This window comes from Sciurus vulgaris (genome assembly GCF_902686455.1).
Source record: "Sciurus vulgaris genome assembly, chromosome: 9".
Taxonomy (NCBI): Eukaryota; Metazoa; Chordata; class Mammalia; order Rodentia; family Sciuridae; genus Sciurus; species Sciurus vulgaris.
Window position 1 is genome coordinate 2,910,988 of NC_136469.1, and position 23,932 is coordinate 2,934,919.

Here is a 23,932-nt window from a genome sequence, read left to right on the forward strand (position 1 = left end):
GGAGAACGCTGCGTCCGCGCGACGAGGCCGGAGCGCGTCCCCGAGCGCGGGTGGGACGCGGCGGGCGGCGTGTCCCCAGAGCGAGTGAGCGAGACCAGGCGGGAGCGCGTCCTCGGAGGTCCCCGGGGCGCGCGGGTGGGGCGCAGGGCAGGAAGCGATCCCGGAGCGGCGGGGAGCGGGCAGAGGGCCGCGCTGCTCACCAGCGTGGACGTTCTCCTGGTGTCTTCTCAGGGCGTCTTTGCTCTTCAGCCTCTTCCCGCAGCTGTTGGCCCTGCACACGAACCTGGCGTCGCCACGGCCCGTCTCCTGGTGCTGCTCGGAGCTAGGAGACAAGCAGCAAGGGGACAAGCAGCCGGTGGGCACACGGAAGGGCAGACCCGCGGCTGCCCCCACAGGCCTCAGGCGGCTCCTGCACGCCCTGCGCCCGTGAGGAAGGGGCTGCCGTGCTTCAGCCTAACGGGCGTGACCCGGGACCACTGGGGGTGCATGCCACACGCCCCGCTTTGCAACAGCCAGCTCGGGACCAGCCACCAGCCTGGACGCTGCGCGGTACGGAGGCCGCTCAGGCCGCTGCCCACTGTGCCCTGGAGCGCGCTGAGGGGCTGGGAGAGGGTCAGGAGCCGCGTGAGGAAATAGCTTCCTAGGCAGCACCTGGGCCCCTGCTTGGCTGGTCCTTAAGAAACCCAACAGAATCTCCAGACGTTTAATCTCCTGCTATCGCAAATGTTTTAGTTTCTTAAACATTTATTAAGTTTAAGTTGAACTTTTAACTCTCGAATTTTATTAGCAAAAGTGGATGCATCTGATACATAAAATAATCTAAATATGAAATGGCATATCTTAGAATTTTAGCTTAATGAAGCCAATAAAAGGAACATTAAGCCTATGTTGATGATTTCTCATGGTGCTTACTTGAACATGAGTTCACAGGTTTAGCGCTTACTGTCTCACACTGAACGATTCACGATCCCGAAATACACAGAAACTCAAGGATCACTTCATATGCTCTTAACACAGATTGCTAAAATAATAAGGAGTTTATAATCAGTAGTTCAGAGCCAGGGGGATCATTTAACTTTACGTATCTCACATCCTGTACCTGTTTGTCTCTAGATTATTCCTCCAAGGCTACTCTGGAACAAACAGTGCTTCCCAAACCTCAGTGCATTCCCTGCACACCTTGAACTTTGCAGCTGATTCCAGGGGATGAGTGGAGCCGACTAGACTTGCTCTGCCACCTCGAGCCCTGGCTCCATCATGCATGTCTGGACTTTGGGCTAGTAAACCAACCAGCTCAATGTGACACCAGCATGCTTACTGGTCACTTCACAATCCAAACATGTCAAAGATCAGCATGCTGCTACCTGCCACTGTGGGATCCCACCCCTCCCACCACGGGCTAAAGACCACAAGTCAGGTCAACACAACGGACGCTGTGATGTACGCACTGTCTCTGCAAGGCCTGCTTGACTGGGAATTTCTTTCCACACTTCTTGCACTTGAATTCCTTCTCCTCTGTGGGCCTCTGGTGCAGCGTCTGCAGGTGCTCAGCGAGAATCTCCGCACTGGGGAAGCCGGACTCACACTGTGGGCAGGCGAAGTCCTCTGTGCAGCCAAGGGAATCTGCACGTTGGTAAGGAGTGCATTCATGAGGCCAAAGTCCAGAGCAAGAACTGTAAGCTGTGCGCCTGCTTTAAAATCAAATTAACTGTCTAATGACATGAATTCTTATGTCTATGGATGTGAGGTGTCATCCACAAAATATAACAGGAATATTAATAGAGAGAAATATACTCTTTTAAAAATAATTCACTGTTTCACTAAATTAATACAAACTCAAACTGAGTTTTTAATTTACCCTATGATGCTAACTGTCCAGATCAAAGAGTCTCGAACTACAAAACTCCTCCCTGGACTGGGTCACCTGGAGCTCACTTTTGGCTTCACAAGGACAAAGTGTGGTGGAGGCAAACCCTGCTGAAGCACCGGGGGATGGCACTCCATGGGGAAAAGTTGCCACCAGGGGATTGGAGCAACAGGATCTGCAGGTCCTCTACCCAAACTCCTTAAAGTGCCAAAGAAAGCACACCTTTAGATTACTGAATAAAATCAGACTCAGAAATGTGAAGAAAATAAAAACCACCAGTGATCCCCCAGAAGAGCTATGGCACCCACGATCTCCAGGCCCAAGTGGTCCTCTGTGCGACTCTCATGCAGTTAGAATGCTACGCTATGGCCACACTGTCACAGGCCTTCCTAACATCTGCTCAGCTCCAGTGTGCTCTCCAACCTAAGGCAGTGAATTCATTAACCCAGCTCTCCATTGTCAGACACTGGGGCTCCCTGCTTCTCTTGCTGGGATTTTGCTTCTCTGCTTTTATAAGTGAGTCACTAAGATTCCTAAAATGAAAACAGCAATGAAAAGTGATGCCTGATTCATACATTTAAAAAACCTTTCTGAGTGTCTGCTGATTCTCATTACAAAGAGGAGGACTGATTTTGATAACAGCAGAAACCAGGGCATTAAAACAAAAGTAGGAAAAGTTATTTTTAAATTAAAATAATGTATATAATAATAAGCCCTGGAGCAAAGGAGAAAAAAATAAACAAAAGAATAATAAAGAACTGCTATCACTCCAAATCCAGCTTAAGGCATATTTGAAAAAGAGCACAGTTTGCCTTCACCTACTCCCACATGGTCACTAAAACACAGAAGCAGAAGCGCATGATGGCACTGGGCAACACTCACGCCTCTGGCCGCAACAGGCACAAACGGAAAACCTCCAGGAATGCAGCTCGGAAAGCCAACCTGGTCATCTCAGGTCTCTAGCCACCACACCAGGACAAACCAGTAGACCTGCTGTCTCTGGATCAGAGCAGAAAGAGACTTCTGAAGTTCCAGATCCCCTAAGGATCCTGAACTAGAGCAAAGCCCAGGAACTGACCTGTTCAGCTCACCTCTACACTCACCTTCTCTAGGTGCAGAAAAGAAGGGAAACTCTCAGACAGCCAGTGCCTTGCCCCATTCTGAGACCTGCGAGAGGCAGTGCCAAAGCAAGGGTGTGAAGGTCCCACTGCATGTCACCCCGGCGCACCAGAGACAGGGTGAGACACAGGAGCTCCCAGGCGGCCCTGGACCTTGGCCATCCCACAGGCGCACCTGTCACCTCCCCTACCCGCTTCCTGTATAAACGATGAGCACACAGAGAGAGGGGCTGGCAAACACTTCTCAACAATGCCCTATTATAATGAGACTACAACTCAAACTGTTCAAACTGTTTCTTCTATGACTCTTTTACTCTCCCAGATCACCAGAGATGTGATACCTTTCCTGCCAGCTGTTGACTGGCCTTTGGAATCTTCCCCTGCCCCTTCTCTGATCACAGTCACCATCTGCTGCTCCTCATCGTCAGCCTCCAGGTCGCTGTCTAAGTAGCCGATCAGAAGCTCTGTGTCCGTCTCTATATCTTCTACTGCCAAGTAGAAGATGTTCTCTCCTTCCTGAAGCAAAGTTTTAAAAAAATGAAGATAGCAATTAAGAACTGTTTTAAGATATACTGAGTTCCAGGTGCCCACCAAAAGATATCATTACATTTTCTTATATCCCCAGTTGATCTGGACACTGAAAATGGAAAGTGACAATGTTCAGTCATCTCACAAATAATGTGCAAATGTATATTTATATATATATCAAGTGAAATAAGAATAATGATGTATATTTTTAAAGGGAGTTTTGCAACATTTATTGGTCTCACGTGGAGGCCCATAAAGGCAATTTGATGGAATGGTGTCATTTACAAACCCAGACAGACAGCAGAAGTCCTACCGATGAGTTCACTATGATTGAAATTAATGCAAAACTAGAACAGAAAAAAAAATTTTTTTTGAAGTTCCAGTCCAAACCAGAGGAGTTTGGCAAACAAATTATTTTCCTGAAAGACTCTCCAAAACGCAGGACCAAAAGAAGCTGATAAAATAGACCTCTGGGAAGTTTGAGATGTTGACTGAGCTGTCATGTGCACCCTACACTTCAACCTCTCCACACCCCACTGAGATAAAAAGAGGGAAGAGAAAACAAGGTCCACCATCAACCTACCAAAATTATATTAGAAGATTCTAGAAGACAGTAATCAGACAAGGTTGAAACCATTGATAACTAATACTGAGGAAACCTTAGCCAGCAACAGACGCAGGAGAGCAACACTGCAGAACCTTTTCAAGGAAACCCAGAGAAACATCACACTTAGAATCAACGGGTACAAAATGGCACTCCGGGCCAGGGCCCATCACCATGGAAGCCAGAACAGGGCTACTTAGCTGGCTGCCCCAGGAGGAAGCGCCAGAACGACTCTTTTACAGAACTGAGCAATTGTTCCCAGTTGCTGAGGACAAGAGAAGAAAGTGTAGCCTGAATTTATTGAGCCTTCATGGTGGGCAAAGAAAGGAAAGATCAAGAACAGAAGCTCCACCCAGGAAACTCAGTGAAGCACTGCCTAACTTCAGTGTGTGAAGGAGGAGGAACAGCAGGACACAGGGCAGAAGCAGGAGGAAGAGGGGAAGGGAGGCAGAAGCAGAGCAGAGGGTAAGAGTGAACAGGTGTATGTGCACCTGGATCCTGAGCAGACCCCCTGAAAACCTGGGGCTCATACATCATTGCAAAGAAGGCAGAGGAGCTTTTCTACCTTCATTGTTGATTTAGTCTGGGTTTTTTCAAACAAGGAGAGATTATTTCATAATTTCAACAAAAATGAAAATTTTAAATTCCATGGAAGAGACAGAAAATATGATCATATGCATCCAGTACTGTGGAAAGGAGGTTTGATTCAAAGGTTGAAAGCAATGAAAGAAATCTACCCATTAGCTACAGTTACTTAAAGAGTGTTTCTGGAGCATCAGGCACTTTCTTGGAAGTTCTTAATTCAGAAACATACAAGTTATTTCTAATTAAGAGCACTAAATTAACTTCTATACAACTGTTACTTGTGGTGCAACAAAAATAAGCAAAAAACAGACTTTCAGCAAACTAGAGATTTCTTTAAATGAAAAAAGAAGTCGACTCCCCAGGGTTGGAAACCACTAGGTGAGGGGTCCTCTAAGCAGCTAGGAACTCAACCAGTGAAGACCTCAGGCGAGGATCATAAATTTCAGTGCTTATCTGATCAATATTCAAGGAAAGAAACCTCCTTCTAGAAAGCTCAGTGGGCATTAATCTTGTGATGGCTTTCGAAACAAAGAAGAGATGATAAGTTTGGAACATGATAAGTTCATATTAAACTGTCATCATAAGACATAGCGTGTTTATTACGAGGCTCCCTAATGAAGGAAAATTTAACACACCAGCTACAGCCTTAAGAAGCGGGTAGCGTCCCCGCTCCAAAGGTCGGCCACCTGCTCCGCCCACATCACGACAGGAAGAGAAGCGATGGAACCCGGTGGCCTCCTCCTGTGCATTAACGGGAGTGTCTTTCCGCACGTAACCCCCACCACTGTCCGCACGAGGGCACACGCTTCCGAGGCCTGGTCCCCAGACAGGGTGGGGCCTGTGGGAGGAAGTGAGGTCATCATGGGCGTGCCCTCTAGGGGAGGGGCCTTTAGGAAGATAGAGGTCATCGTGGGCGTGCCCTCTAGGGGAGGGGCCTATAGGAAGATAGAGGTCATCGTGGGCGTGCCCTTTAGGGGAGGGGCCTTTAGGAAGATAGAGGTCATCGTGGGCGTGCCCTTTAGGGGAGGGGCCTTTAGGAAGATAGAGGTCATCATGGGCGTGCCCTTTAGGGGTGGGGCCTTTAGGAAGATAGAGGTCATCGTGGGCGTGTCCTTTAGGGGAGGGGCCTTTAGGAAGATAGAGGTCATCGTGGGCGTGTCCTTTAGGGGAGGGGCCTTTAGGAAGATAGAGGTCATCGTGGGCTTGTCCTTTAGGGGAGGGGCCTTTAGGAAGATAGAGGTCATCATGGGCATGCTTTTTGGGAGACAGGGCGTCTGGCAGGAAGTGAGGTATTCAAAGAGTGTCCTGTAGGGGGTGGGGCCTGTGGGAGGAAATGGGCAGTGCGCTCGAAGGGGACATTGGAACACCAGTGCCTTTCAATCTCTCTTTACTTCAGGCCACCATGGGGTCAGCCAAGTTGCTCCAATTTGTACTACCATAGACCCAAAAGCAACAGAGCCAGCCAAACATGGATTGACACCACTGAAAACATGATCAAATATAAACCTTTCCTCCTTATAAGTTGGTATACTCTCAAGTATTTTGCCACAGTAATTCGAAGCTAACACCTATACTGCACTCACTTTTACTTACCCACCATTCCTACAATTTTTCATTATGTTCTCCTCCTTTGGACCCTACAACTCTCAGAAACCGGCACTCCCTGATCTCTGGAATCCCTTGGAGTTATTTTCCCCACACATGGGCTCATCCCAGACCCAGTCAGGAAGGATCTGAACAGGGTTGATCAGTGCTCTGGGGTTCAGAGGCAGCCCCCTGTTGTCACTAGCCTGGTGACAACCTTGCACTCAGTACCCTATAGCTGCTTTAATCCATTTTGCCCATGGTCCCAGATGTGGAAAACCTGCAAATACTTAAACATACAATTACAATATCAAGAAGAATGATCATATTATGATGTGATAATTATATTATTAATAATTAACATAACAATATTTAAGCTCTAGATGACCCCCAACCTATTCTAATGAGCCTGTGCCACTTTCACTGACGTATTCACAGACATGAAAACTGGGCTCCTAACGTCCACTCTGATCCCGACGCTCACTTCTGGTACCCCACCCTCGCTTCCATCTGTCGCTCCTGGCTAGGTCCCCTGAGCAGGGCCCTGCACAGCAAAATCACTGCTGTCACTATCTCAGTATCAGCTGAATCTCTGAACTCCACCTGAGGCTAACATCCTACTTGTCATTCTGACTCAGGCCACAAAAGATTTTTATGAACAGAATATTTGCTCAAAAGCAAATATTCCTCAGTTGCTGTTTTTTGCAGAATTACAACTTGAATATGCCATAGCATGAGTGATTTTATGATCGCTCTTCATCTCTTGCATTACTGCCCATAATTTGAATCTTTCTTTCTTCTTTTTTTGGAACTGGGGATTAAACCTGAGGTGCTTAACCACTGAGAACATTTCCAGTCCTTTCTATTTTTTATTTTGAGGCAGTGTCATGCTCAGTTCTGAGACTGGTTTTGAACTTGCCATCCTCCTCTCTCGGTCTCCCAAGTCCCTGGGGTCACAGGCGTCACCACCGTGCCCAGCTTGAGTTTTCTTATTTATAAGTCTCCTTTCATTTTGCTTTATTTTATTTGCATTTACACATCCTTTCTGGCTAATTATTTCTATTTTTAGTTATTTGTAATAACAAAACTTTGCAACAGTCTAAATGTCCAACAAGCCGGGGAACCTTGAATGTTTAACGATCAGTTTTATCAAACATGATATCCTTAGAAAAAATATCAATCAATGTGCCCTGAAAAAGAGTATAACAAAGATGCTCGTAAGCTTGTTTCTCTTGGAGGAAGGAGGGGACTACAATATTTTGTAGTTGTCTTCTGCTGGTGTATTTCTTACAATGCTGTTAGAATTAATTAATCGATGTATAACTTTTGTAGTAAAAGAGAAAAGGAGATCATAAATGAGTTCTGTTCCCTGATAGCAGGAAGCAGTACCCAGGGTGTCCAGGGGCACAGGGCTGGGGCACACCCAGGGGTCCAAGCTTCTTTCTAGATCAGTTAGCTGTGTGACCAAGCAAACAGCCTTACCCTCAAACCGCCAGTTCCCTCATCTGTACAGGAGAAAACAACCTACGTCCTAGGATGGCCGCAAGGACGCAGGTGATGGTACCCCGAAGCCCTTGCGGCACCAGCCCGGACGCGGGCAGGCACTGGTGAGTGGTGCTGTGGTGTGCTCACTCAACACGACTCCGAAGCCAGTGCTTAACATGTTCTAAGAAGTCTTTTCCCCCCAGAGTTTGTTTCAGCTGCCCCATTGCTCAGAGCTGCTTGGACGGCGTGCTTCTGGCAGGCTCCACCTGGCCGCCTGCTCTTGGCCAGGGTGTGGTGAGCTCCGCAGCCCCCTCCCAAACCTCACGGGGCGGCCTTGCTCCAGGCTCCCTTCATGGCCCGGTGCTGCTCTCAAGGACTCCTAGGCCCACTGCTGTCTGAACCAGGGGCCAACCATCTGTTCAGGACGTGGACCTGGAGAGCCGGGCCCAGAGAGGCCAGGACAGGGTTGCCCGGCCTGCCCGCATGTCTGCTGAGGGACGCCTGTGTCGAGTGCAGGGTCCCCAAAGCACGCTGCTGGTGCTTCTTCAACAGCAATGTTTCTTAAGACTTCAACACTAAAAATGTATGACTTTTTGCTTTGTATCTATTTCTTCCCTAGATGTAAATATATTTTCCCTGTGGTCTTTTGCCCTACCCAAGAATATCAGTGAATTCTGCCATTTTTGAAGCTAATTATCATCCTTCCACAAATCTACAAATGGAGTCACTCATTATCCCCAAGCAAAAAAAAAAAAACCATCTTTTAGTGAATTAGTTGCTAGCACAGCTCTTCCTCTGAGCAGCCAATGGGTCCTGGTAAGGAAAGCAGAGTGGAACTCTGATCCCCTTTTTTGAACAAAGCTGAAAAAAATATTAATGACATAGATTTTTTTAGATTCATCATTTTGATAAATCACATTACCCGGGATCAAACTCCCACAAGACTCCTCTGCGTGTGCTGGTTGTCAGGTTCTCAGGCAAGCCCACCTGCTAGGGATTCCACAGACCTGGGGAGGAGCAGCCGTCTGGCTGACTCGGGGAGGTCAGAGGCAGTGCCCTGCCATCGGCCACCGCACCAAAATAGTACCTCCTGCGTGTGGCAGATTTAGCAGGTGGCCATTACCACCTAGCCTCGGGTCAGAACTTGGAGTATCAACTCTGTGTGATGGTTACACCCACGCTGTGGGAGTACCACGCCCTCTCGGCACCTTGCCCCTCGTGGCCCCTGAGTGCTCAGCTCCTGAGCAGCTCAGCACTTCTGCATGGAGGCCATGACTAGGACAGAGGGACCAATGCCTCACAGCCCAGGCTAAGTCCACTCCTCTCCACTACCCAGGGGACAGAACCAGTCTTCTGATCCTATCTCCCACCCACGTCCAGCATTACGCTCAACCTCAGCTTCCCTGGGCCCTTGCCTGCTGCCCTTCTCCAGGGCCATGCCCTGCCAGGAGGGATTTCATGAACTCACACGTCAGGGTTCAGTGCTGCTATTTCAGAACAGCAAGAGTCACTCGCTCCTGCTTCACCAGAAATCCTGATCCCCACCGTGTGTGAATCAACGCAAGCCCAGAGGGCCGCAGCGGTGTGGTATTTCAGCTGCATCTGAACTTTGTTTTGTCTACTCGGTGGCCGGCTGCTGTCCACGCGTGGACGGTGTAAGGGACATCACGCCTAGGATGCTGGCTCTGGCACAGGTTAATTGCATTGCAAAGGTAGGGAACGGCGAAGGTGCGCCGCCCAGCTGCGCTGACGGCTGGGTAGTTCACAGAAAAGGAAATCGTTTGAATGCTGCTCCGGGCTTGAAATGAACAAGCGACACCCAGGTGAGGAGGAGGAAATGTGGACGGCGCAGCCACCAGCAGCAGCAGGAGCCACGCCACGCAGGTGAAGAAACAAGTCTGACGCCCAGATGCACCGCCACCTGGGCTCACTGGCTCACTGAGGCCCTGAACCAACTCAAAGCACATCCTCGCCGTGGAGCTCCGTGTGCAAAGCTGATGCAGCTAAGGAACAAAAGTACCTCCACCCTGTGTCTACGAACTGAATCAACAATGAAATAAAACTCTGAAATTAGGCATCCCTGCAGCAGGTGAAGCAGTTCATTCCTTCATCCTCTCAGCAAGAGCTTCGTGCCAAGGTGCCCTGGGATGTGGGCTGCCCGCCTCTGCCTCGTCAGGTTGGCCCGGGCAGCAGCACTGACCAGGACGAGGAATGGACGCAGGGTGGACCGTGCCTGTGTGGAAGCGTCAGCAGGCCTCACTCACCAGCGCCACCGCTCTTTCCCCTCTGCTGGGAAAACGCATGTCCCATCAGATGACACCAGGACCCCACAGCCATGGCTGGTGCAGCAGGCACGGGCACCAGCAAGAAATAGACGGCCAGTGCACTGTGCTTTCCTCTCCTCTGCCATCAGGCATTCATTTAGAACAAATCATCACCCACATGCTCCTTATTCCATGTTATATAAGAAACAGCTAAACCCAGATCCCGCCTTTCCCCACCTCTGCCCTTCCCCTTAAGGCTGCTGGCTTCCAGAAGACCTGAGGACGGCACACTGTCACACCCATCCTGCACCCCAGCATGACCTGGGCCCAGTGCAACACCTCCCTTGCTGAAGGCTATCAGCATGGGAGAAAAACTTGGTAATTTCCTTTCAGACTAACAAGACAGATCTGCAAGACTGTCACTCAGAAAGTAGAGAGAGTTACAAAAACACGGCGATTCTTATTGCTAAGAAATGCCTGGGAGTTCCAGGCCAGCCAGCACTTGGGTGTGTCAGCTGTGGGACAAAAGGCAAGACTGAGAGGAGGGCAGCTAGCTGCAGAGACACCAAAGGAAGTGAGTGTGTCAGATGGAGGAGTCACCAGGGAGGAGCCCAAGAGCAGGAGGGAGAGAGCATCAAGACTCCAGGACAAGGACACTGGGACTGGAGCGGGAATCCCAGAAACCAGGGGTGTATGGAGTGTTTTGAAGGTGAGGAGCAGGGACCCAGCAGACAGGCAGCTGAAGGAAGGACAGAAACCTGGGATGGCAAGAACGGTGACCTGGAGGTGCCTTCAGGCGCAACAGGGACATCTGTGCTTGAGGACCAGGGACACCACTCTGTGCTGCAAGGGGACGGGGTACATTTGTGAGGAAGGGCAATGCCTGATGGCAGAGGCAGAGGAAAACACAGTATTCCTCACATCACCTTCCTTAACATCCAGCAAAAGAAGTGGGAAATTCACCTTTTTACAACATTTTTACACTTTAATATATTTCCAAACATGAAAGCAGGCTACCTGTACTCTATCACTAACCCACACATGATACCCGATGGCTTCCACCTGTGATTTCTCTGTTAATCCTACACCTTTGGTGTAGGGTCAGTTGTGAATATCACCATGATCCTCGCACTGTGGAGTTCCAGATCTGGACCGACTTAGAGAACTGGGATGCTGGGTGATGAAATGGTGAACGATGACGGCAAAGAAGGTGTTCGCTGTCAAGTAGTAGTGTGCTTCCACATCACACTGCACAAACCCAGCAGTGAGAGATTAGTACTTGAGAACTGACCAACAGTTTGTTCTGTGCAGCCTTTTATGAAGTTCAGGTAAGCTGCTTCTATCTCTAGTTTCTCCAGGCTTTTTACCATGAATGGGGGCTGGACTGTGTCAAATGGTTTTTTGTTTCGATAGGGATGATCATATGATTCTTGACCTTAACTCTGTTTATGTGGTGAACTACATTTATTGATTTGCATATGTTGAACCAACCTTGCATTCCAGAAATGAAACCCACTGGATCATGGTGCACGATCTTCTTAATGTATTTCTGAATGTGTTTTGCCAATATTTTACTGAGGATTTTTGTATCTATGCACATCACAGAAGATTCCTTTCCTTGATGTGACTTTGGTTTTGATATCAGGGTGATACTGGTTGCATAGGATGGATTTGGTAACGTTTACTCACGTTCTTTTTCATGGACTAATTTGAGGAAGATTGGTATTAGTTTTACTTTAAAAGTCTGGTAGAAATTGGTCAAAAATACATTGGGGGCTGGGGAGATAGCTCAGTTGGTAAAGTGCTTGCGTTGCAAGCACAAGTCCCTGGGTTCAATCTCCAGCACTGAAAAAAAAAAAGAAAAAAAAAAAAAGAATATATTGGGTTCTGAGTTTTTGTTGGAAGTCTTTAAATTGCTGCTTTGATTTCATAAGTTTTCCATATTCTCATGGTACAATTTGGGTAAGTCACATGTCTCTATGAATTTCTCAAGATCTTCAAGATTTTCTACCTTATTATTTATTATAGAGTAAATTTTTTAAATGGTTTCTAATAATCCTCCATCTGTGGTGATACCTCCTTTTTCATCTCTAGTTTTGTTGATTTGTGTCTTCTCACTCTCTTGGTTAGTTTGGCTAAAGGTTTATCAATTGTTTGTTTTTTCAAAGAACCAACTTTCTGTTTCATTGATCCTTAATATTGTTTTGTTTTATTTTATTCTCAATTTCATTAATTTTGGCTCTGATCTTAATTATATCATGTCTTTTACTGATTTTGGAATTAGTTTGTTCTTAGCTATAGGGTCCTGAAGTATAATACTATATTATTTATTATTTATTTGGTATTCTTCTTTTTTTTTTTTGAGGTAGGAACTCAGTACTAAAAACTTTTCTCATAGACCTGACTTCATGCTGTCCCAGAGGACATTTGTCTTATTTGTTTCTAAGAATTTGTTTCTAAGAATTTTTTTAAATTTTTCCTCTAATTTCTAGAGATGATTTTTTTTATTTCCTGCAGTTTTTATTTCTGATCCTTAATGCAGACTTGATTCTCCTAAGTGTTCCTCTAGTACATTTGATTCCTATGTATGTTTTCATTTTTCTTTTTCATTTGTACTGCATGAAATATTTCCTTGAGTATATTTTGTAGTGAAGGCTTAATGGTAATGAATTGTTTAGTTTCTCCTTCTCATGGAAGGTTTTTATTTTATCTTCAATTCAAAAACACAGTTTTGCTGAATTTAGTAGTCTTGAATGGGATCCATTTCTTTTCTTTTCTTTCTTTTTTATTTTTTGGAATAATATATACCAAGTCTTCCTGGCTTTTAGTTTCTAGGTTGAGAAATCAGTTGAAATCTGAATTTATTTACTCTAAATGTGACCTATTTTTTCTAGTGGCTTTAAAATTCTATCCTATTCTGTATATTAGACATTTTCATTATAATGTGTCTTGAAGAGGAACTTTTCTGATCATGCCTACTTGGGGTTGTACATGCTTCTAGTATTTGGATTTCCATCTTGTTCCTAAGATTTAGAAAATTTTCTGACATTATTTCACTGAACAGATAGTGTATTCCTTTCATTTGCATATTGGACACTGTTGATCTTTAATTTTGGTCTTTATATTACCTTAGATTTCTCAAATATTATATTTATGGTCTTTTAACATCTTTTTTTTATTGTCAAATTTATTTTCAAGATTATATATTTTGTCTTCATAACCTCAGAATCTGTCTTCAAAATCTACTGATGATACTTTACATTGATTTTTTAATTTGATGTATGGAATTTTTCATTTTAGGACTTCCATTTGATTCTTTTTAGAATCTCTATCTCTTGATCTTTCACTTCCTGTATTTTCTAAGTTCATTCCTTACATCTTCCTTTTGCTTGTTGAACATTTTTAACAATAAACTTTCTAAGCTCTTTCTCCAAGTTCACTGTGGTGTACATGGGGTCAGCTGTTGAAGTGTTGTGGGCTGTTTGGAGTATTCGTTCCCTTGTTTTTTCATACAACTTGTATGTCTACCATTTTTTGTGATGGGTATTGGCTCATATTTGATGCAAAGAACTATTTAATGCCCTTGTTTCTCTTAGGATCCCTGGGCTGGTGAATATCCACATATTAATACTCTATCTCAACATGTGTCCTCTACTGTTTTCTATTATCAGCACCACTTTCCAGTTTACGAGACGACACTAAACCCTATTTACTACAATCACCTACAATCACTTCAGATCAAAATCTCTTACTATTCAACCTTAGGAAAATCAAAACGTGTTCATAATGATCTTCATAGTTCCAGAGTACTTTTAGAGATGTTCCAGAGGAGGCTGAAAATTGGTTACTAAAGATAGTAAAATTGCTATTACTTTATCTATGGGTTGAAAAGGGAGGAGAGAAAATTGGGCAAAAGAAAGAAAATATAGATGAGAATAAAAGACATTAAGGTAAAAAGAAGAAAACAGTGGGTGAGGGCATAGATATGAGGCAGTAGCAAATAATGTCAGAGGGAAAAGAGGGACTAAGAGGAGCAGGGTGAACCTGAGGGGGAACAGAGGCAGAATGAGTCCATTTGATGCCTTGAAACATCAGAAGAAATACAGCCACACGGGACGGGGGCACAGTTCTGAATGCCTGGGGAACACCTACTGAATCACAATGAAGAGTAATATATGTCAGATCAAAATTGACATTAGAGCTGTTAATCGTGATCCATAGCACGGTGGAGAGAATTCCTGTGATTTGGGTTTCGTCGCAGGTTTGAACCTTGAGAAGGTGCCCCTCACGGCTCATCTCTGGGTCCTCCTAGAGGTGCGGGGACACAGGACGACTTTCCCGATTGCCATTGAACCTGCCTCCGGCCCGTTCCTGATGGTCACCAGGCATTTGAGGCTGCACACTCGGAGGGTGCTGCGTTGCCGCTGCCGCTGCCCCTCGGGAGCAGGAGCACACGTGCAGGCGCAGGGCTGCCGCTCTGAGCTGATGGGGCTGTGCCCTGGCTGCCCCACGGCGTCTCCTGAGAGTGTCACGCAGCCTGGTGGCTGTCTGCGAGCGTGGGACCTGTGATGGCGGGCTCCCTGTGGGTGGTCGTGGCGCACAGTCCCCTGACTGTTGTCCACCTGGGAGCTGTAGCTGGGTCACTCGTGTCCAAGCTCACACCACCACGACCATGAATCATGGGTGTCCACTCCTGTCTTCACCGAGTTCCCGTGGGGCTGCGTGAGTGCGGGCTCAGGGCCAGCGCTGCCCCAGGGCCAGCTCCCAGGTCTGCCCCGCCCCGCCCGCCTGTGTCCGCAGTGATGGGAGGGTCTCAGCACGTTTCAGCGAGTGGCCATCCCTCCTCAGGTTGGACGGATGGAGCCTGAGACACACCACTTCAGAGGCACTCCCTCTGGTCTTATCCCCCTGAAGGTAAGGAGGAGCTGTGCGGTCTCATTTCTTCTCGGGAAGCTGGTGGGCTGTGACCCCGCATGGCTGCCAGCCCACACTGGGTTCTGTGGGTCCACCTACTGGCACCTCCCTCCAGCAGCCTCCTGGGAACCCCTGGGCCAGAGCCCAGAACCACCCAGCCGCGCTGCTCTCCAGTTCCTCCCCTCACAGACTGTAGGAAATGACTCACGGCTATACGGCAGCAAGCCGCGACCACTGAGGGCAAACCTGCAGCCTAGCGGTGGACACCGTCACACTCACGAGCACACAGAAGAGGGGAGTCAGAGCAGAGTCACAGAAACAACTGGGAAGCTGCCTTCCGGGGCAACTGGCCTGGAGCCCTGCGGTGAGTTGGAGGGCAATGGCAAACTCCCGCACTGCTGGGTGGCCACAGTGGGGAGCCGGGCAGCCCCGGAGAAGCCAGGAGAGGAGCGATGCCGTGGTTTCTGGGATGAGAGGCATGTACATGCCACCTCATCAGAATCAGCCCTGCACCAACCTGCTTGGTGCTGACTCTGAAATGTTGCCACCATGAACTTCAGGAGTTCCGTTGGCTTTACCAGAGATTCAACCCTTTATCCACAGCTAAAATGAGGAAAGAGGAGCCAGAGGAACAAGGAGGCAGAGACAGATGCTGCCTAAGCACAGCCTCATCTGGAGGGACAGCAGGCGCCATGCCACGCTCAAGTCTGGAAGGGAGTGTGGAAACTTACAAGGTCGTGGAACTGATGTAAATAACTTTAATCTATGTTTTTAAAATTAGACAGATTGGCAAATTTTCAGCAGTTTCCAAACTATATAGTATCAACTTTAGAAACATGAAATGAAATGCTTTAAATATCTCCTCCTTTAAGATTCTCTCAACTCTAAGGTTAAGAGAGTGCCCAGCAGAGACAATGTTCCTGGGTTCAAATCTTGCCTGGCTGTGCGGTCCCAGGCAAGTCACTTAGGGCCTCCTGTGACGATATGTCAAGGGAGGTGACGATCACAGTACTCTCCTCGAGCGGTCCCGGCACGTTAGGTAAATGAACAACCAGCTCCTGGCACAGCAGGCATCCAGCCCCCCCACCATTACCATGAAGGAGTAACAGACTTGAGTTTCTTCACTGTGTGTAACTTGAGATATTTCAGAAAATACACATTTTCCCTGCTAATAAGCCCCAACCTGAATAATAAACCAATAAGTAATAAGGTCCCTCTACATATGGCCACAGTAGGTCTAGTGTCTGAAACCAAACTGGACCAACTGCTCATCTGTACTGCTTTTTCAACTGACAGATAAAATTACATGCAAAACAACACTCTGAAGTGCACGTGCACACACACACACACAGTTACACGCAGTCATGACCCATGCGACACCCCACACAGCAACAGCATGCAGTGCACACAGGACACCCACTCTCCTTCCAGAATATGCTACGTCACCATTTGCCTCAGACCCAGGCAGGCGACAGGTCTCAGGAACTATGCTGTGACGCACAACTTCACTTTGCCCTGGCGATACACAGATGTGTGCTGTGCCTCACTAACAGACAGATCTGCCAGTCATTAAACTGATATTTCTATGTTGCTATTGAAGAAAATTATTTGATAGTTTTACCTTACTAATTATGAACAGATGGATTCTAGAAAATCTTGTAGAAATACAGTTTGGGCCAGTGTGATAAGAAGCAGGAAAAGAGAAGAACTAGAAGAAACTCCTCGTGACGGTGTCCTCGAGATGACTCCTTTGCCATTCCTCTTTGCCGTTGCCTGGTTTCCCAGCTGGCACGGCTTTCACTTGAACTCTGAGAAAACTCTGTTTGCTCAGCCTGGAGGTTCTGGGCGCTGACAGTGGAGAAAAGTCTCCTCTGTGCTTTAGAGGAGACCAAAGCTGTTTCTGTGCTTAGAGACCCACATTTGACTTTGGGACTTTACCTTATTGAAATTTCTTGGGTCACAGAGAAGACCCTGGGGTTAACAGCTCACTTGGCAAAGCAGAGGAAGGAGACCAAGAGTCCAGTGGACCAGCTCTGCTGGAAAGGGGGTCTATGCTGACACGGCACCTGGAGCCAGCTGCACACACAGCCCCCATCCTGAGACACCTGGACAAGTGGCCAGGCCGCAAGTCCTGCCCACACCCGCTGTCTTAGATGCCACGCTGCCTTTTCCTTTAGGCTGGTGATGTGCAGCAGAGTCCCAGGGGGGCCACGCCAGCAAATGTGTCCTGGGGAACCTGAAGGTAACTCTCCACCTCTGAAACTGCCAAAAATTCAGTTTTAATTCTAAACAGCATGATTCACCAATTTTAACTAAATAGCAAGCATTTACTGAATACTTTTTCTGTCAAAAAAAACACAAGGTTTTAAGAGAATGTCAGATACTGAATGAAATGTTTTTTTCAAATACTACATTTTTCCTTTACTGCCACAAAAATAACATTTAAAGAGAATCACCACATCTTGCAGAGCCTAAGCATACTTTTAGTTCATTTCAAGCTGCATCTTTCATATTTAGAGTTTTCCTCTCACAGTTGGAAACTTTTCAGAAGCTTGAACGTACAGTTCGACTGATTATTCGAAAAAGTGTGCAAGAGGGAGGAATTGTTTGCTTTCGGGATCCTTCTTTGGCAATTCAGACATTTAAGTCATCATTTCCAAAACAAATTTCCCAAAATCAAATAAATTGCAAAACTAGAAATGTGATCGCATCTCCAAGAAGGAGCTCCTATGCTCTGCCAATACAGACCTCAAATTCTTAATCCCTCATCTAGGAAACTGGACCACGCATTGACGTTTTCCACCAAGCCAGCTACATAGCCACAAATGTTTCTCATTTACTCCACTCCTGGGACATGCAGCTCAAATAAAAAATTTCCTGAATACCCCAAATTTCAGATGCAATTTGGAATGCACATGATTCATAATGTAATGCTGGAAAGACTACCATCTTCTCCTACCAACTCAGGGTTCCTGGAACGTGATCCCAGGAGACTGTCCCAACCAATTAGGCCCACATTCCATGACCCCGCTGCCATGCTCCTTGGTCCCAGCTCAAGTGTGATCGCACACCCTCAGCAATCACTGCTCCAGCTACTGTGCACATAAGAAAGGTGCCACCTCATGGGGGCTGACAGGCCCCTCGTGTGTCCGTGACAAAAAGCAGGGCAAGAGCAGGCTTGATCCTCTGCTGGTAAGGGGCCAACGACGTTAGGAGAAACCCTGGCCACCGTCACACCTGTGCACCAACACCTCAGGGCCTCCAGCCCATTCAGATCCCCATCCAGTTCAAGACGGAAGCTTCACAGAGCTCTGGCCCTGCTCCTGCTGCCTGGGTACCCACACTGCGGAGCACCTAAGCCACAAAGGTCATCCCATGAACACCTGTTCTCTCAGCAAAAAAATGCGCTGGACACAGAGGAAGGCAGTGCTGCACCAGAGGCGCCGAGTGAGCAGGACCCTGCAAGTCTCAGAAGATGTGACCACTGAACGGCAAGTGCCCAGGTGCAGCTCAGGGGCCCTGCAGGAGTCCAGGCCACTCCACAGCTGAGCCAGTGGGAAGAGCACTGACTGGATGTGGTGAAAGCCAGGGGAAAGGAACTGGGAAAGGTCAGCCCCTCTCCACGCAAGGAAGAAAAGATTTGAATGACCTCTACAAAGGCGAAAATGGAGAACCCACCAAAACAATAGTGTGGCTAAAAGAATTTTTCATTTCTACAGGCAATTTCCATGACAGAAACATTTACAGAGAACGAGGTCTGCAAGTTGAAACTATGGCATAACTAAGAGCCCAGGACATGACTGCTTTAGGAAGTCATGAAAAAAAAATTTTTTTTGAAAAAGACAAATTAATCCCTTCACATAAAGAAAAGATAAATAATTCAGTTTAATCTGAGGATGGATTAATATACAATGTGAATAAGGTGAAAATGGCTTGAATACCTGCCTGCCAAAGATCCTGTTTTCCAACCCTACTTGGCCACTTGATAAGACTCACTATCTCACAAAAAGAGAGTGATCACATTGAGTGTTCCCTAAGATGTATTTGCACGGAAAAGATTGGCTAGATGAAGACATTAGGAAATGGAATATTCCCAATGACTGTGCTCTGGCCGCTCCAAACCTGATTCTGTGCGTTCTCCTCTCACATGAAACGGCATAGTCCTCAGCAAATGGCCACAGTACCAGAGCTGTAGGAACCAGTGAGCACACATACACGAAGCTTCCAGAACAGCACAATTGGTGGACGCTCACTTCCTGGTACACCTGACTGCCCTTTCCCTTCCTGCTTCTGCCAACAGCAGCTTCCCCTCCACTTCCATTCAACCCTGAAGGCTGGGCTTAGACACACAGCAGGTGGAGTTCCCAGGTGCAACCTTTCCTTAGACTCTCTGTCCTCTGAGCAGTGCCTTTTAATGACAGGGCCCTCTGAGGCCTGCATCTTTTCTTCTCTTGCCTCAATTTCCACTTACGAATCCCCAGCCTAGGTATCAGAGCCTCGCGTTATGTGCAACATATATTAGGATCCAGGGAAACAGCATTCAGAACAACATGGTTCCTATCTATGATGGTTAATCTTAGGTATCACCTTGACTGGGTCATGGGGTGAGAGTTGGATAAACAGTATTCTGGGTGTTTCTGTAAGCATGGTTTTACATGATATTAACATTTAAATCTGTAGATATGAGTAAAATGTCTTGCCCTCCATTGTGTGGGTGGCCTCCTCCAATCAAGTGAAGTGCCAAACAGAACAAGTTTGAGCCTGCCCCACTGCACCGACAGAATCTGCCTGACAGCCTTGGACCCAGGGCAGAGGCTTTCTGATCTGTAGGAGCTTCCGGTCTTTGCACCCACACTGAGACATCGGTTCTACAGACTTGGGGTTCACAGCCTTCACAGTCATGTAAGCCAATTTCCTATGGTACATCTCCAGAGAGAGACACAAGTGCCTACCCCGGCTCCATTCTCTGCTGAGCCCTGACTCAGGCACCACGTCCAGAAGCTCAGCATCTTGCCACAGAGAATATGCCCAAGCAGACTGTCCATGCAGTCCTTCTCAAATGGGCGCCCAGCCCAGGGAATGATAACCAAGTAAGCTATCAAGCCCTGATCCTACCAAGGCACAGCTACAAGAAAGGACTTCCAACAAGGTCTTCCAGGGACAATGCTGCCCCTGACAATTCTCACCCCTGAGCCCCCCGATGCCCACTTACTGCCAGGTTTGGCCCTTGGTGCACATGCTGGGATGAGATTCCCACCGCTGTGAGTTAGTTACTGTTATCTGGAGCCGGTGGTGATCCGCCTAGCAGGGAGTGCAGTCAAAGCTGACTCATCCCCCTGTCTCTGCATAGCACAATCAAGAAGCCCCGGCTCACCTGGATGGCTGCCAAGTTCTTCTGCTCCTGCGAAGGTGCCTCGTGCACGAAGCGAAGCCAGTTGGAATGTCGCGGGTTGGTGGCATCCAAGATGTACAGCACTTCTCCCTTACTCCCCCGGACCTGAAACGGAGAAGGCACCTGAGTTTCCACTTCAGCCCAGACCCCACCACACAAAGCATGTCAAGGGTAGGACTTGATGTTCCCTCTTAGGTGTATACCTGTTTGTGGATCCCTATGAACAGGTGCAGGATCACAAGCATTCTCCCCTACACGTGCTACCAATAAGCCCATGAGCTGAGATGCAGGGTCTGGGCACTCTCAGAAATGCCCAGTGCCGTGGCTGTCCTGTGGTCAGGCTAGCTCTCTTCCCACATGTACTTAATTCACCCCTTTCCCATGGACAGGTGCTGCTGCTGGGTTCCCACCTGATGGTGTGGGGTGGAGCAATCCCTCAGCACCTCCCTCCACTGGGTCCTAGAATCTCGTCCGAAAAGGAGCGCTCTCTAGAGTGACTGGATTAAATGAGTTCATCCCTCTTTCCACGGCTGTGCACGCACTGCTGAGAGACCGCACTCTCCACTCCTTGCCTCAGACCTGCTCTGCTGTCAGGTAGAGGGAGAGGGGTCCATTGGACATTCAAGAATCCACCTTGCTTGGAATCTAGTTTCTCCAAACCCCCACATTGTTGGTTACTGGGTTCATGACCCAGGCCCCATTCACTGCCTGCCTGTGTTCATGCATTGATGGAATCCAGCAGAGGAGGCAGGAGGAGGAGCGCTGGGAGCAGCGACTGGCACCTCCTTCCCCCACGAAGAACCAGGGATGGGCTAGAGATCCCCCTGTGCAGACTTGGGATGAGGAAAAACAAACTCTGGATTTCCAAAGTGTTTATAGAAATTAAAGGACAAACAGTCCTATGAGGTATGTGTCTTCGTGATACTTGGGCAATCATTCACTCACTGCACAAACAGTTATTGAGTTCTTCACTGCCAAGGATGAAGTCTTCCTGTGAAGAAGACAGATAAGCCCTGGCCTCCTGCACTTAAACAAACAGGACAAGTTCAGCAAGGTGGGCGTGGCCCACGGTGAAGACAGGAAAGCCAGCAGAGAGCAGAGGGAGAGGGCTGTGCGTGGCGTGGCCAAGCACAGCCTCAGTGCAGAGGGACCCTGAGCAGAGTTCAGATGAAAGGACAGAGCCGGGGAAGCGGCTCCCAAGCCAAGGAAACAGCAAGGAAGTCGAGTAGACAGGCCTGAGCATGAACCAGGTCCCCTGTGTCCTAACAGTAAGGAGGTCACAGGGCAGGGCTAGAGGAGCTGGGAGAAAGTGGGTATCGAGTCAGACAGGTGGCAGGTGCAGAGCAGGCACCCACACACAGACCACAAGGCTGTTCACACACTGACTTATGGTGTATGTGGTTATTTTCAAAAATCTGCTATAAAATCTTCTGGTGCACACACTGCAACAACTGATATTCCACAGTCCTAACCCTGGAGAAAATGTCAGCCTGCTCCTCTGGTCTAACATACTTCCATGTTTCTCCAACAATTCCTGATTTCTTCAATGTCCAAGAAGCCTCAACAACCCTTCAAAAATCTCTCTAATGAAATGCCAGACCCTTAGCAGGAATTTAATATTCGATATTATAATTGCTAAAAGAGGAACTGAGGATGGTAAACACCGCATATTTATCTTTCATTTGCTTAGACATGAATCCGTGGGAAACTGCTGTACTTCTTGCTACGTGACAAACACACACTGAAGTCACCCTCACTCCTCGCTGACCCCTCAATTCTGAATCCCGGCCACCCCTGGGGAATGCCAAAACCCCAGGGCCTCGGCTACAGGGGACAGAGAGTACACCACACCTCTCCCTAGACAGGACAGTGGCTCTCAGAGAAAACGAGCAATTTCAGCCATCGGGGACAGAGTCCTCCCTCCCAGGCACCCCAAGACCACCATAACTGGTCACACTGACAACGGTTAAATTAGGCCCCCAGGGAATGACATCACTAGATACTTGAAAGAAGCGTCTCAAGAGGACAACCTGTGACACCTGGGGCTGCTGTTGAAAACTGTGGAGCCGACCCTCACCCTCTGGACAGGCCGTCCCCCCACTGAGCCACACTGGCCTCCTGATCTCCAAGACAGAGAGGGTGCTCTCCACCTGTGGCCTCACGACACTGTGCAGCATCGCATGGCACCAGGTGCAAGAAGCTCCTCGTGGTACCAGGTAGTATGCCCTCGGAAGTCATTAAGAAAACATGTCCGCTGTTTCAGGACAGCATCCTGCTTTGGGGGGCACAGGTCCCTTGTCCACTCATGTCACCTGACAAGGAACACCAGGAAGGGTACCCAACACTACTGGTTCAGTCAGCTTTCTCACTGCTGTGACTAGAAGACCGGCCAGCACAACTTTAGAGGGGGGAAAGTTTATTGGGGCTCACAGTTTCAGAGGTCTCAGTCCATAGACAGCAGGCTCCATTCCTCAGGGCTCCAGGGAGGCTGAACATCATGGTGGAAGAGTGTGGTGGAGAGAAGCTGCTCACATGGTGATCAGGAAGCAGAGACTCCACTCTCCAGATACAAATAGACGCCTGAAAGCCAGGCCCCCAGCCCCACCTCCTCCAGCCGCACCCCAGCTGCCTCCAGTTACCACTCAATCAATTCCATCAGGGAATTCGTTCGTGACTGGGTTATGGCTCTCAGAACCCACTCAGTTCCCCTGTAAACCCCCTCCATTGTCTCACACATTGTGAGCTTTGGGACACCTCACATCCAGACCATAGCAACTGCTATGCAAATGCAAGTGCAGATCCACTTGGTGAAGTGTGACAGCAGCCCTTCGGCCATCTCCTCCACAGACAATCACTCCTTCCTTGTCTGATGGGTCGTGAGGGCTCAACATACACTGATTGGTCCAGGTCCCCTTCACCTGCAGCAGGGTACAGCTCACCAGGGAACTGGGACCTATGGTCTGATGGTGATTTCACTGACTCAGCTTAAAATCACAAAAATCTGGGGGGAGCCAGGTGCAGTGGCACACCCCTGTAATCCCACCAACTGGGGAGGCTGAGGCAAGAGGACCACAAGGCCGCAAGGCCCTGTCTCAGGGTAAAGAATAAAAAGGACTGGGGGTGTAGTCAGCGGCAGAGCCACCCCTGGGTTCAATTCCTGGTACCAAATGCATACACACACGCGCACGCGCACACACACACACGCTTTCTGGGAGGCCACAGCTTGCATCTGGCTGAGGCCATACGTGGTTACTAGGCCTACTGGGGAAGGTCATGGTGCTTCCGGGAACACACAGCGCCCTCAGGGCTGTGCAGCCAGGTGACACCCAGGTCGGAACTGAGGCGGAGAGGGAGCCTGCGCATGCGCACCTCCGCAGACGCGCCGCCCACCAGTTCTGCAGGGCGGACCCTTCAGCTGCCGCCGCGCATTTAAGGGCTCACAGTGCTTGCTGGGCGGTGATGGCGCCTGAAGAGCAGGCAGTCAGAGCAGCCCGTGGCTTGCAGCATTTCTTAGAAAGGACAGATGACGGAAGAGGACGACCCAGAGGAGGTGCCCCGGCCCACTCTCTGGGCTCACCGAGGCCCCAGCGC

The 23,932-nt window shown here is 48.3% G+C and overlaps 1 protein-coding gene across 2 annotated transcripts in view; it reads right to left on the minus strand.

The window, feature by feature from the left end:
• Positions 1-23,932, minus strand: part of PRDM5 (PR/SET domain 5) — a 145,080-nt gene that overhangs the window by 80,817 nt on the left and 40,331 nt on the right. For both annotated transcript variants that reach the window (XM_079153396.1, XM_079153397.1), the window contains exons 3-6: positions 20,324-20,446; positions 3,327-3,501; positions 1,449-1,623; positions 201-322 (exon numbers count right to left, since the gene is read on the minus strand). In XM_079153396.1, coding sequence (XP_079009522.1) covers positions 201-322; positions 1,449-1,623; positions 3,327-3,501; positions 20,324-20,446 — 595 coding nt within the window. The remainder of the gene's footprint in view (positions 1-200; positions 323-1,448; positions 1,624-3,326; positions 3,502-20,323; positions 20,447-23,932) is intronic.